The 15,037-nt window shown below is 38.1% G+C and overlaps 1 protein-coding gene across 2 annotated transcripts in view; it reads left to right on the forward strand.

The window, feature by feature from the left end:
- The window catches only part of LOC122841234 (phosphatase and actin regulator 1-like), a 46,146-nt gene that overhangs the window by 13,146 nt on the left and 17,963 nt on the right, over positions 1-15,037 (forward strand). The window contains exons 1-2 of one of the 2 annotated variants that reach the window (XM_044134371.1): positions 5,483-6,117; positions 9,081-9,245. In XM_044134371.1, the coding sequence (XP_043990306.1) occupies positions 5,811-6,117; positions 9,081-9,245 (472 nt within the window). In that variant the 5' untranslated portion in view covers positions 5,483-5,810. Of the gene's footprint in view, positions 1-5,482; positions 6,118-9,080; positions 9,246-15,037 lie in introns of those variants that run through there. The other variant, XM_044134372.1, reaches the window with a different exon arrangement.

Here is a 15,037-nt window from a genome sequence, read left to right on the forward strand (position 1 = left end):
CAGTGACGTGCGGTCAGGGGAGGCAGGTGAGGCAGTGCCTCACCAGCCATCATGGAAAGAAAGAAAATATATAATCATAAAGTAATTTAAATTGTTATATTCATCCGGTGGTTTGTACTAAAAAATATTTATTTTTCATGTAGCTTCACCAATTTCGATTTTTATTTGTTCAAAATCGCTGAATTTTCTTATTTTCCCATTCAAATGCTTGGAAGCGATGCCGGTGAGGCAGCAGCGAGCTCTGCCTCACCTTGGATTGCGCAACCCCTGGCTCTGCGCTGGCTGCTAAGCGGAGAGAGCATGTTGCTGTACGGCGTCAATAAAATGGTTTAAACAAATTTAATATGTGAACTTATTTCCAATAATTTAGCTTATGTATATAATGTACAGTGCTTTTTGTCACCAACTGTGTTTGTGTAACGTGTTTCGTGTAATGAGCGATTATAAACGGCAGAGAACAGGTTCGAGGTGAGGCAGGCAGTTCTCTTGCCTCATGGCAGGGGGCGCTCAAGATCCCAGACGTTCGTCTTGTTCACTCCTCAACTGCCGAGTAAGTGACAGCGAGCTAGGCTAAACGATTCGGGAAGCAAGTCAAGTGCAGCGATAGATTATAATAGAGATAGTGATTTTTTTCCTCTCGCTTATCCCGACTTTCGACATGGATGACTACATTACAACACTAAAAAAGTTTTCTCAAGTGGACTTTCAATCGAAGCAGGAGATAATATGTGTGTTTTGTGAGCTACAGTTTGTATGTGTAAGGATGCAGAAGTGAAACATAACCTGTAAACTGCTGTCAATCTATGCATCTATTTGCAAATCTGATTCTGATGACGTCAGTGCCTCACCAGCTATGAACCTCACCGCACGTCACTGCTACAACATTATCAACTATAGCCACTAGAGGGCGACATCTTAACAGTCGGATCCATATGCTGAGCAGCACTGCAGTGAGCATCATTTCACATTTTCTATGCTTTTAACTGTTTGTAGCAGAATAACTGTAGCACAGATTATTAATAAGATATGTATTATTTAATCATCTTTATTATTAATGAATATGTTTTTTTTTTAGTTTGTTATTCCTCACAATCACTTAAAAGTCTTTCACTGAACTATATACAATTTCAATTCACTTATACACAAAAATGAAAAGTTGTTTGCATTTATATAAAAAAATGGAAAGTTAGATTCATATTTAGATAGACTAAAACAGAAAGACTAAAGCTCTAAATGATAACAGCAATGAAAAATTAACATCCTTCTGTTTATTCCATTGGGAAGTAATAGTCAAACAGCTGAACACAGTCCCTAACAGTTAGCAACAGTATTTTTTTATTTTTCTCTTGGTGTCAGTGGTTGAACTGAATAATATTCACGGTGACTAATAATGTCAAGAGAGAGCGATGTTGTGCATTTAAAAAAGCAGATACATTTTATCTCCCAGTTGTTTGTCATTTCTGCTCTACTTGTTCTGTTTAGCTTCTCGTCTGAATAAAAATGTCCAGATTTTTGCAAGCATTTCCATCTGCTTCATATAATATAAATCTACTGTCTGACAAACTGAAGCTGACATCACAGAAGGTGGAGACAAAACCATCATCAAAAGGCTGTGAAAATAGTCATATTATGAAGATAAATCTATGTTCAGTATCTTTTTATCTTATGTCATTTAGACTTTGACATAGAATTGTGTTATATTCTTACATTGAGTTAGACAGAGAATAACGCAGAGAGCAAGTGACAGATGGGAAGAGACAGAGAGATAACATGGCGAATGGGTACAGCAGATTTGTAGTGACAGGCTGCTTTGTCTGAAGTTGTAAGATTGTTTCACCCAAAACCTTCACCACAGCCATGGAAACCAGTTAAATCTAGAATCCATCCTTCAAGTAAAATACACTGTAAAACAACACTGAAAATTCTTATGTAGGTCAAGTAGGATTAGCTGCAACTTCTTAGAGGCTTCCTTGAAGACTAAAAGTCCACTTAAAGTTAAGTAATTGACTGTTATGTATCTGTTAACAAAGAGAGTCCAGTTATATGATAAGCTTCCAGTCACTTTATGAGATTTTTTGGAAAAAGGTGGTGGCAATTTCTCACCAACCTAACCTAACATAAGGATAGTGCTGCATGCTATCATTACGGTTTACAGCTAACAGATGGCCCCATTTTATCTGGTTTTCTAAGATTTATCTGGTAAAGCAAGAAATCCTAAACACCAGCTACACTATGCAAAGATTATGTGTAATGCTTAAAGAGAAGTAAAAGTCAGTAACTCCTTGCAGAAGTAATGTGCACATACTTTTGTATCACAATATATGGGGTCAATTTCGAATTGCTTGGATTTAAATAAGTGAGAAATGTAAATAAGCATAATAAGAAGTAGAAACAAGACAAATATATACGGAAAATACATCATGCGACTATGTTCTCGAATCAGGCATTTTCAGCTTAATGGAGCAGTTGGTATCACTGGTACTTTGCAGGAAGAGGTTCTTGGGTTTGAATCTTAGTCTTGATATTGATTCTGTGTTTTCCTCTGTCTCTTTTATCTGTTTACACGCACACTGCGACAGCTAACACAACCATGTTTGTGTGCGACTGTCACCAGTCATACATAAACATACTGAAACTGATTAGACTACCCTTTAGGGAGGGTACAGATTACATAGAAGAATAAAAGCTATACTCGCTCTACAAACTTTGCCTGACTTGGTGTTACCCCTAAGGTGTGCTAAATGAGGCTAATGCCACTCTGAATGCCACTCTGTATCTGTTGCATTTGTATGATTTGTATGGCTTGAAACATTTGACCATTTTTCGGCAAATCTCTTAACTAAATCTCGTTATTTCTCATGATATTAACACTGAGGCATTCTGGGAGGGTCCAGAAACTGGTAAACAGACCTGGGTGGTGTACAGAGATAAAAATGATTGAACTACAACAGTCTGTATGAAGCCTTGGAGTTTGCATATACTCCCTGTAAATGTGTGGAGTTTTTTCTGGCTATTCTGGCTTCTTGCCAGAGTCGAAAAACAAATCTTTAGGTTAATTGAATACTCTAAATTGCCCTTACTCTAAACTGAATACTATGTTGCACTAGCCTGGTTGTTTGTCCTCTGTGTCCCTATGTTGTGATAGACTGGAAACCGGTCCAGAGTGTACCCTGCTTCTTAGCCAAGTGATCACTGGCAACAGCAGCCAACCTCCTCGCGACCCTGCAAGAACAAGCAGATATAGACAAGGGATAGATGAAAAAGCATTTTAATCATTCTGGTGAAAACAATACGCATTAAAACAATTTTGTAACCTTTTCAAATAGTTTACAAATGAGCTCTTGCTTAGAAGAAGCTCGTTTTTCACAAATTATATTATTTAAAGGTGTAACAAAACACAACATGGCACCTTTTTTGTCATAAAGTAGGCAACTGACGGCAAGGCAATGCAAGCACTGCATTGCAATGTGATGGGAGTAGATGTGTGTGCCTCCATCTCATTTCAGAGAGAGCTTTGATGCCACTGGAATAAGCTGGGGCTCATTGTGGGAACATCAAAGACACTCCTTCCTCCCCCACAACAATCCCATCTCAGCCTTCAGTCCATTATCAGTCACTGCTCTACAGGAAATGTGCTGGGACGTGCCCTGGGGGTCCCCTGTCTTTTGCATTATTAATGGGTCATTAATGGACTGTTAATATTTGCAATGATCAGAAGAATTTACACAAAACGCTTTTGGAATCAAATTGGTGGGTATTAAAATTTTTTGAAGAATGATATTATTCAAAGTCTTTTTAGTGAGTGGTCTATTATTTTAAGTTTAGTAATTTCCCACTGCGACAGACTGGCAACCTGTCCAGGGTGAACCCCGCCTCTCGCCCGGAACGTTAGCTGGGGATAGGCACCAGCAACCCTCCCAACCCCATTAGGGAAGAAGGGTGTATAGAAAATGGATGGATGGATGGATAGTAATTTCCCATTAGAAATGTTAATTCTATTGTTTCTTATGAGGCTTTAATTATTTCATCTATACATTTTGCCTTTAGAATGGCTCTGCATATAAGTTTTAGATACTCAGATCATGGAACATCAGGGAGCAGATGTAAAACAAGCATGTGTGTGTAAATAAAAGCAGCTCAAATAAAATAACCATCACATCGCATTAATTCTTGAATTACTTGATGGTTCTTATTGAATCTTGCTTCCGCAGGATTTATTGAATCTAGTGATTAGATTCTCCATTCGCTTTCTATGTCGCTTTCTATGTTGTAATTAAGTAATTATACACCAAAATATAGAATGACAGTCAGTGCTGATATTCTGATTTTAGCTGTTTGTTTATTGCTAAGAGGAAATGCAACCATCCCTGGTAATTTTACCTCTTTACTAGTTCATTTCTTTGTCATTTTGGTTGTATTTATACACAGGGCATTCAAGGATGTTTGCCATCCTCAAGGTGGATTTTGTTATAATTTGCTGCAAGAAAATTTGGTAATGTGACTCAAATAGAAAAAAAATATGCAGCATCAATGTGTGAAATATTGGAACTTTGCTTGAACGCAATATTTGATAGTATAAGAAATTTCAGGTGGAATACATTCTAATTCTGCTTTTCAATAATATGTTTTGAAGTACCTAGAGGGTCCTTTACCACTGATCAAGATCTTTTTGACCAAGATAGGAAAGCTCAGGGACAGTGGTGGAGATAATGTGATGTCAGAAATAAAAGAAGGAAGAGAACGAGATGTGGGTTAATAATAAGCGATATCACCATTTCAAACAATACAATTTCCACATGCTGATGTTATAATACTGTACTGTGCATCCATACCACTCAGAAAAACAAAACTATACAGAGTTGTACTAGGTACTCAACTATGTGGTTGAGTACCTAGTACAAACGGATTTTGTATGAGAGTAAAATGGAAGGAGGTTGAGGCAAAATGTGTTGTTACAGAATGAGATGGATGAGAAAGGGTTAAATGATCTTTGAACTGTTACAGTGATTTGTATTCATTGTGAAGGAAAATGTAACAATGCAGCAGGAAATTTAAAAAAATTATTACAAATAACAACAAAGTGAGACATAACAGGCAATTAAGCAGAAAAGGAAGATTTTGCCATGCATAGAAAGCATTCATTTTAAAAATTGTTTAAGTTATTATTTGTGTTTATTTCTATGTTTTTAAAACCTATTTCTCCACTTTTTATTTATTTATTTATTGTCTATGCTGATTTATGCAAATCAGTGAGTGTCAGAATTAGGTTTGTTCATGTGGTCTCCTGAATGTGGTGATCGCTGTAATTTGTTGTGCTGACGTTTTCTTAATTAGGAATAATCTTAGTGCTGATTTAACATGACAGACGATGATCGCAATATGTAGGGTAGTGCAGCTTGGCGACCTGTACAGTAGATGGAGAACAACCAACTTTTGCTCCGTTCACACAGGATTGTTAAAGGAGCGCACTGCGCAGCCAATCAGCTGCAGCCAGTGCTCACATCCGTTAATCGTGGATTAGCCACAACCTACTGCAGTCCACAGCACAAGGAGGGAGAGATAGTCACTGCCATTCACTACTCAGACTCTCGTATTATTAGCTCTCTTGGATCTGCCAGCAGCTGCGACTTTGCGCAACAGAATCTACCCCAGAGCACAATACGGATCTCAGGTAAAAAGGTGTGGAATTACGGAAGAGCGATCGACTTGGGGTCCACGCAGTAGGTCAGGTTGGACTCGAAAGATGGCCCTTTAAATTGAATCCCCGCATCGTAGTAACGTCGCTCCGATTTTTTCCCCCCCTCGTCCGTATGTTTAAAACGGCAAATTACGCAGCGGTGGACCCCGCGTTTACCATCATGCACGGCGCCTGGCTTCCCACGGGGTACCGAGAAAACACGCCCGTGGCGGTGGAAAAACCTAAGAAAAAGGCGTTCAGCCTGGTCAAAATAATGTCTCTAAGTAACAAGAAGGACCGCGGCCAGAATCCGCACCAGCAGCAGAACCACCACCACCACCACCACAATAACAACATGCCTTTCACCATCCACTGTCAGATCGGGAAGGAAATCAAGCACATTTGCAGCAACTGCAGCCGTGGGAATAACACGCAGGACGGTGAGTAGGCTTGTGGGGCTTCGCCCTTAGCACGCCGTGCGGTGTGACTGCACCTCAAGGCTCTATAGGGGCGTTTGATGGGCAGATAGGTCTCTCTCAAACGGTTAATTGTTTTATTTAGAGTGGCTCGATTTCTAATAATGTCATTAAAGTGAATAGAATCTGTCTGAGCAGAGGACAACTTCAGGACTGCTTTCCTTCCCACCAAAAATAGACATTCAGATGAAGTAATTTGAAATATTTCAATAGTTTCCCCTCCCCTGTTTTTACTCCATAGAGGCCATGCAGCTTTTACAGCCTGTTTGCTTCAAGCATTTCCTAATTCAAAGTCATTACATCATCACTCAGCCATCTTGGTAGGCAAACTAGTGTTTTTAATTAAAAGTAGACACATTGTAGGACTACAACAGGGGAAGAGAGTAGTGTGGATCGTGATGAAGACAAAGTGGGAGAAAATGCTGGGGTCAGTGATCGTATGTCTCGAAGGAACCTCGGCACTTTAACCACATTACTAAGAGATAAATTGTAAATTTTTTTCTCGGTCTCCTTTCATTTTGCAGATTGAGTCTCTGTCTCATCTGCCAGGATCTTGAACAGATTGTAGAACGTTGCACCATCACAGTGACTGCTCAACGTGTGGTCATGTGTTTCCTGCTTGAAAATGCTCCAGTTTGTTTATTTGAAAACCTCTTGGGTGGAGAATATATTTAATCTTAATCGCTTTGAACTCATTTCAAACCTACTCTTGCACCCAAAGTGTCACACATATTACAGTGATGAAGCCTTTGAAGGTGTTTGATGTATCAAGCCATCACTTGGACTTCAGTGAAGTTTCTAAAAAAAGAAAAACATGGCACACCATCATGTGGGTATTTAAAGTCACTCTGCTTCAAGTTCTTTTCTGTTGCTAGACCTCTAATGAAGAAAATTTTTTAAAATCAGCACCCATTGTGAAGTTATTTATAGATCAGCAAACAAGCAAGATTGCACTCAGTATCAATCTGTTGGAGAGATGTGTGCACTGTATTACTGTCAGATTATTTATCCAGTCATTCTTTTCCTGAGGGATAAGGCTGCCTTATGTCTGTCTTTGTTAGGAAACAGTATGAAAGAAACATATTATTTTATGTCAGGATTAACTGAAAGAATGTCATGGATGAATTCTGATCCTGCTAGAAGTCTTCTTTTATAAACAGAAGACTAACTCTTAACCGAATACATCTAAAAATTATACATAAAAATAAATCCAGTTAGTTAATCAATCTATTCAGCAACCCAATTATTTCCCAGTATAAAAATAAATGATTGGCAGTGTATGACTTTAAGGTAAATGCAATACTGTATGGTATTTAAAAAATAAATTCAAAATGTAAATTTTCAAGTGCTTTCCTGTTTTTTGAAATTTTCAGTTGAGCTGTTCAGCTATTTTGAAATGTTAATGTTAGGTTCTATAATCATATACATCATTGTGAAGGAATTAAAACCTTTTGAATGTTATTTGCTTTATATATATTACTTTTATAAATTAGAATACTTGAAACACTGTCCCACTAATGATCAATACAAATATTTCAGCACTTTTAGCTTACACAAAAAAAATGTGTAGATATTAATCTGCATTAGTCGATTGAGTTTGAGCTTATCTAAAGTACCATACAAGAGAAAATGCCCAATTGCAATCACATTTACTTTTTGGATTTAATAAAATAAATATTTAGGATTTAAATAAAGTTTGCTACTCAGGTGGGAGAAACTGTAAAAGTGAGTAAAATCTCACTTTTGAGTTCAAACAGAGGTTTTTGGAAAAATGTGAGCAGCAGGTGAATTTTTTATTTATTTATTTATCCAAAAGAAGTCTTGTTTAAAGTTTGCTCCAATCTTTATTGTGTACATGACAAATGTGGAAGAACATATTCTTAGGATTAGACAAAAATGAAGCTTTGTTGCATGTTGGCACTCTTTTGCTGCAGGATTGCTTTTCTTAAGGTAGGATAGTAATGCTGCTAATGCAGAGGTGGTCTTTTTAACTGCTGGTCAATCCTGTTAGAAAACATATTAGAGGCTTCAAAAGACTTGAGACCAAGATGAAAATAGCAGGACAATAAGCCCAAATATTTGGATCTAAAGATATTTTTCTAAGAACCACCCAGTCAAAGTCCAGATCGAAATACAATTGAAAATATGTGGCAATAGTTGCAAATTAAGTGGCAGGCATCTTACAGCAATTTGACAGAGCTTGATCTCGTGAGAAAACATTTCAGTCTTTAGCTGTTCCAAAGCACTTGCAGCTCGATCTATAAGAAACAAATGCCCAACAGAGTTTGAGGCATTTATTTGTAAGAAAAATTAAACCCATGGATCATAAGGTTGTAATGTGGCAAAATTTGAAAAGATTCAGCATGGTGCTGTGTGTTATCATGTACCTCTCACATTTTTTCAGCATTTTGGGTCTGGCCAAAGGTTTTGTCTCATTAGTGTGGTTTGTTGCTCTTTGCAGTTGCATCACATTTCTGTGTAACAGTTTGCATTGGTACAAAATGCTGTACATTCTTTGCTTTTGATGTCAGACAGTACTTTAAAGTCAGAAGGCTGGGCTTCGTGAATATTTCATGAAGAGCTGAAAAATTCCCTCCATAATGAGCTGCTTGTCAGTCTGTTTAGTGTGTTGTTGTTTTTTTTCATTTTTTTGAGTGACACATCAATTGCTCGGAATGGGGCGCAGCCTCAAACTGTTTGTACTCGGAGCGAGTTCTGCATAATGATATCTGACGTGCAGGTTTGTTTATGCTCTTGGTTCAGTCTCATTAAGTTACTACGGTACAGATTTCAGGAAGCCACTCAGCACACGTTACCCACCGCCAGGACCTTCTTCCAATTCCTGGTTCAGTGTGCACCACAGTTTACCAGAAGATAAGCTTGTTTTTTTTATTTATTTATTTATTTGTTTAATCATTTATTTACAGCTGAGGAAGTAGAGCGGCTGTCTGCCATGCGCTCCGAGTCCCTGGTTTCTGGCACACACACTCCGCCCATCCGTCACCGGAGCAAGTTTGCGACTCTTGGCAGACTCCTCAAGCCCTGGAAGTGGAGAAAGAAGAAGAGTGAAAAGTTCAAGCAGACATCTGCAGGTAAAATATTAGTATTCTTCTTCATTTCATTTGATGTGTTGTTTTGTTGCATAGAGACAATAAAAACACAAAACAAAGCATGGATATAACAGCATTGTTTTATTTAATTTAAATGTGCTCTTTAAAATGTTCTCAGATATTTACAACTCGGTGATTGTCTGGGCGGTGCAATTGAAGGACACGGTGGCCTCATTTGTGGCTGTGTTTGTTTTTATGACCAGACTCATCCTGAAAGTGTCTGCCAGTATGCTTGAACCTTGCAAGGCAGTTTGTCAGGCTGCACTTCCCGGACTGGACACAAAATTCTCCCCTTTGCAGATTCTGAGCAATTAGTCTAATTCCAGGCTGAACAGGACAAGCTGTTCAGATACTGGATATGAAATTTAGGGTTCCCCAGAGTGAGCTTGCTGAATGATTCAGCCAGAGTCTAATTTGATCCTGTTCTCTGAGATAACAGATTTAATTTTGATTTTATCGCCTTCCAGCAAACATGAGCCGGATTGTACTTTTTGGTTCACTCTATTCTTTTTTTTAATAAAGATTTGGCTCTAGTTTATCTTTACCCCTACATACCCCAATGCATCAACCAACTTCTCTTTCTCGGATTTGTCGGGCATTCAGCTCTGTACAAAAAAGCTGATCAAAAACATTCTGCTGCTTTAGATGCTTGACTGTTTTGAGGTTTTGCTGTATCACACCAGAGAGCCTGCTTGATAAAACAATGACGGAGTTGCTGTAAATCCTCGTTGGTGCATTTATGCTTGCCCTGTGATAACAGCATCTCCCTTTTGTGGTGAGGGGCAATAATCAAGAACCAAGAAACAAAAGATGCTTTTTATTCATGGTGTTAATGCACAGTGGAGCTGAGAGAAATGGCTCTTTTCATTCTTTTGTTATCCACTTGTTTTGTTTGCATAATGCTGCCGTTGCCAAATAATTTTGGTGCCTCTATTGTTCACACTGAATCCTCTTTCAAAGCCAGTGATAACCTGCCACGTCTAACTGCACTGCCTCAAAGTAAAGTTTCCACGATGTTTTCAGTGATAAGTGGTCTCCCAAGTAGCTCCCAAAGCTCAGGCAGCTGCTGTAGTCTGTCTGTGTTTCTGGAGAGACAATTCCCTGTCACATCCGTTTTAGGCTGAATCATGAAACTAAACTCTTATAACCCCAAATAAAAGGAATGTGACTTTTTTTTTTCCTCTTGCAAAAAGCAGGGACTAAAGCTGGCTCTTGCATCTATAGACAAAAATGCTAGAAATCGCATGAAACAGATTTCCCCAGAACTTATCATATGCATTCCTGGAACTTTCTGGGTACTGTCCTGAGATTTTCACAGATATGACATTCTGTGAGCACAGCGGCTGTTTTCTCAGAACTAACTAGTTTTGAACGTTCGGAAAAAATAGGTCACCTTATAGGTCAGCTATATGCACGAAATAAAATGGTCTGTATGTTTCATGGAGGATTGAGTAAAGCTGAAGCAGCTATCTGAGCTTAGGGAGCTACTTGCTTATGCTGTGCTTTAACACTGAAAACAGCATGGAAATTTTCCTTTGAGGCAGTGCAGTTAGACGTGGCAGGTTATCACTGGCTGTGAAAGAGAATTCAGTGTGAACAATGTAGGCACCAACATTATTTGGCGACAGCTGACGCCAAACAAAACAAGTAGATGACACTCCATTATAAGAGTGAGGAAGGAGAAAGAGAAAATGGGAGAGAGGGGAGACAAAAGATGAACATAGAAATTTAGAAATTTATGAGGGACCAAAACAAAAGAACTGGTTAAAAAAAAGCCCAAATATTGGCAACTGTAGCAGTGGTGACCTTGATTTTCATTGAACATTGAAGCATGTCTACCTTTCCACAAGAATGCTGCTAAGAGATTCACAGTATGATGACCTTGAGTAAAAAAAAGACAAACCCAAAACATGCAATTTCAAAAGTATAATATGGAATTAATATCCCTTATAGTAACCAATAGCATTTTCCAATTGTTGTTTTCTGAGGAAAACTGTTCCTCAATGGAAAAGGTAATTATGTTGTGATCCAGAAGTTGAGGGTTTCCTTCCTGCTTCCTCAGGTCACATGGCAATGTGCCCCTGGGCGAGGCAGTACTCTAAAGCTCCGTTCATCCAGTCACTTGCTCTGGCACCTTATTAATATACTTTCTGCTTTGCTAATGGAGATTATAAAACTTCTGAAACCATAATCTAAATTATCTGTCAGTGATCTGTGGGAAATAGTACGTTGTTTTGTTCTGTGCTGTTCCAGAAATTTGACTAAACTTTCCGTTTTGTTTTACCTGTCTTGGGCCTACAAAGACCTTAATTCTCTTACTTTGTACTGACGGTAACGTTTTGGTATGTTTGCTTTTTAAATTAACAATCTGTAATTTTTCATGTTTCCGATGTCAGTGTTGTTTTTTGTCTTCACATTTGCCCTCGAAGCGTAACTGTTTATAACGATTCCTGCTCCAGCAGGGAGCAAACCTGCCTATGCAGATGTTGTTATGAATAATTGGATGCTGATCCTCTGATATAGAGGATTATAGATGTGGCATGATATTAAGTAGATGAATTCCAGCACAGAGCGACTGTAGTCTTCACCTCAGGAAAGGTGGAGGATGGGCGGACTGTTGCACGCATTGTCATTTTGACTCGGAGCGCTGTGCACAGTTTTCACAGTAAGCTTGTATCAGTAATAGATCTAAGGACTCATCAGAACAGGCATCTGGTTTCTCTGATGTTATCTTTGTGTCGTATTTTTAATCTCATTAGCAGATGAACAGCATTTCTCTGAGGGCCACGTTTCACTGGATTAAGTAGTAAATTTCAATATAAAGTACACATTTTGTATGTACAAGCTGATTATGCACTATACATATCAAAAGCTTGGCAGGACATCTGTAGGTGCAGAGATCTTGTTTTGACAAAACTTCTCAAGATGAGCGCTTTTGGCTCCCTGTTGATGAAATTCTTCATAAAAGTTTTAATGCCGTTTTTGTAACGCTCACTTTGAGCTACTGAGCCTCAGGGTTGGTAGAATATGTTCTGACTATCTGGGTCACTTCACAGTCGAATATCCTTGCCTTTTTTTCTTCTAAAAATCCAAGTGCAGCACTGAAATCAATAGAAGAGGAGGTTGGATATTGTGGCCGCATTTATTATGCTGTAAGCAGAGTAAGTAAGTGCCTATTTCTTTCTCAGATTAAATAGACTAGGCTTCTTTTGACCTCGAGACCTTTTAAGTATCCATCTAACATCGAAATTATTTACAGCTTAAATGCAGGTTACTTTTTTGGGGATGGGGGAATGGAAACTCACTGTTCAGATGACTGAATGGGTCATGTGCAAGTGAAACATTTATACAGTATTTGCATCTATTTTGGGCATTCTTTATATATGCTAAAGAATGCCCAAAATAATTACCCAAGACATTTGCCTTTAAAAGATGACTTTGCCAAATATTACAAAAAATATATGAAAACCATCTGGATTTGAAGGACAATGAGGGGGAAAAAAGAACAACAAAAAAAGTATTTCTCATATTAATGCCATTCAGCAAATCAAAAATATCAGTTTATCAGTAAAGGAATAAAGGTTTCCTATGGGGTATTTCAAATATAATTTCAATTGTCTTCATTGATGCATACAGCATGACGATAATGTTATTAATTTATGTTTTAATCCTATACTACTACATCCATGAGAGAAGGAGGAAGAAAATTTAATCTCTTTTAGGGAGTCTGCTTCTAAAAAAAAAATAAAAAATCCGCAATCAAGAAAAAGCAAAAACCAGTCTTGCTCAAGAAAAGACAGATTGCTATGACTGATTGTGAAATTTGAGTAGAATGTTCTCTACTAAACCATCCTGATGATATTGAAATTAAAATTTACCTATTACCATCTAATAATGAATGCATATTACGTAAAACGTTTTGAGGGGATAAGGAGAATTATTTTGTCTTCATGCTCAGGTGGTGTTAGACATGTCCACTTCAATTTGACTTTTATTTCCTGATTGCACGTGGCTGGTCTTTCGGATCTGAGGACCTAATATTCTCACTCAAGCTTTTGAGTTAATGGTATTGCATAAGTGTGCACATCCCTTGCCCATCACAGTTATGTCATAAAACCTTGGATAATTGTTTTTCATTTAGGATGGGAAACGAAGAATAATCCTTGAATGGATGATTAAACTGCCTTTTTAAAAGTTACAATTTACCCCGGGTTTCTCCCTGTTTGGTTACTTACTGGCAATGTTTTTGCAGGTTTCATAATTAGACGGCAATCATACAGATCAGGAAAGTCAACCTCTAATTTCATTTTGTGCCATAATGCATTTTCCTTCCCCCAGTTCAATGTAAGATTGGATATCAGAAAAATCTGTGGTACAGTGGGGTGACTTTGAAAAATACTAATGAATAAAATACTAATGAATTGTAAATAAATAATTTATTAAAATTAATATCATCTTTACCATCTTTATCTTACTTGTTTTCTTTTTATGTTTCTCTGTAAATTTACAAGTACTTCACCACACTGTGCCTAGTAATTATATCCAAAGCATTTAAGTAATTGTAATAATTTCCTGCCTGTTGCCGTCATGGCCAGTGTACTTTTCAGTATTTGTTGATTTGTATCAAAGTACAAGTTGAAAGCATGGATATGATATTAATCCTTTCTCCATGCAGTCCCTGCAGTGCTTGAGGAAAGCAGTCTGGTGAAGTTACTGCTTGTACAATTTGCTTAAAAATTGAGCTGTGTTGATTCTGGGTCAACTCTTTGATAGCTCTGTTTACTATCCCCTTGATATGCATGACCTAATGTTAAATTTGCTCCCTCATGTGGGGCATAATCAATTTTTAATGTGGATGCTTACAGGAAAAGCTCAAAATAGCATCTGCAAAAGGCACAATTTATTTGGATTTCAAAGACTTCAATTAACCACATTACCGGGTTCCAGTAGTGGCGGGGTTTTTATTTTATGCACCATACAGGGGGGTATTCTGATCAGTCTCCTTTTTGAAAATGGGGAAAGATTAGACAGTTATGTAATAACTAATTTCACGATTGGCTCCGATCTCAGACTGGCTTACGTTTGAAAGCTTTTACATACTCTGTGATGTTTGGCATGTTTTAGCTACGTTTAAAATCTAGCACAACATGTTTGTTGCTAGTAACATGCTAGACTATGGATCATTTGAGCCTCATTATTATCAAAATTATTGTCTTGCAATCTTGTCTGTCAGATTTTTGTACTTTTGAATTTCTTCTGGAGCTTTTGTCCTCAAGTCTGCTGTGCAGTGACGAAGATGGTCAGGGTGCTGTTATTGTCACAAATCAGCTCAGTAGTGCAACTTACCGTCGACTTACCGTCATTGTTTTTGGAACACAATGCCAAAAAATATCAGGCAGAGTTAGGACTCTTGAATCAAAAGCACAGATGGCGGAAGCTGTGATCCTTCTCATAAGCAGAAGCCAAAGTACAGAAGCCTGGTGGGAGTCCTCTCTGGGCAGTGTTGTTGCACATCCTCATTTCTCACTCTTACCTGGTTCCTATGCAGGGGCAGATTTGGATATATTCACCTTAGGTAGGTGAGAGGACAAGTGCTGCATTTTCTAAAACCTAAAAATGGAAGCAAAGCAGAGATCAGAATTTTGTGGCTTGTCTCCAGTTTTTGTGCTTTGCCCTACCAGTACCAATTTTCTCTGTTTCAGATCTAGAATTTAGGAAGAGAGAAGAACAGTGATAACTGTTATCTTTTAGTTAGCCCTTCTGCCAAGTGTGGT

This window comes from Gambusia affinis, linkage group LG12, assembly GCF_019740435.1.
Source record: "Gambusia affinis linkage group LG12, SWU_Gaff_1.0, whole genome shotgun sequence".
In the NCBI taxonomy this organism is placed as follows: domain Eukaryota; kingdom Metazoa; phylum Chordata; class Actinopteri; order Cyprinodontiformes; family Poeciliidae; genus Gambusia; species Gambusia affinis.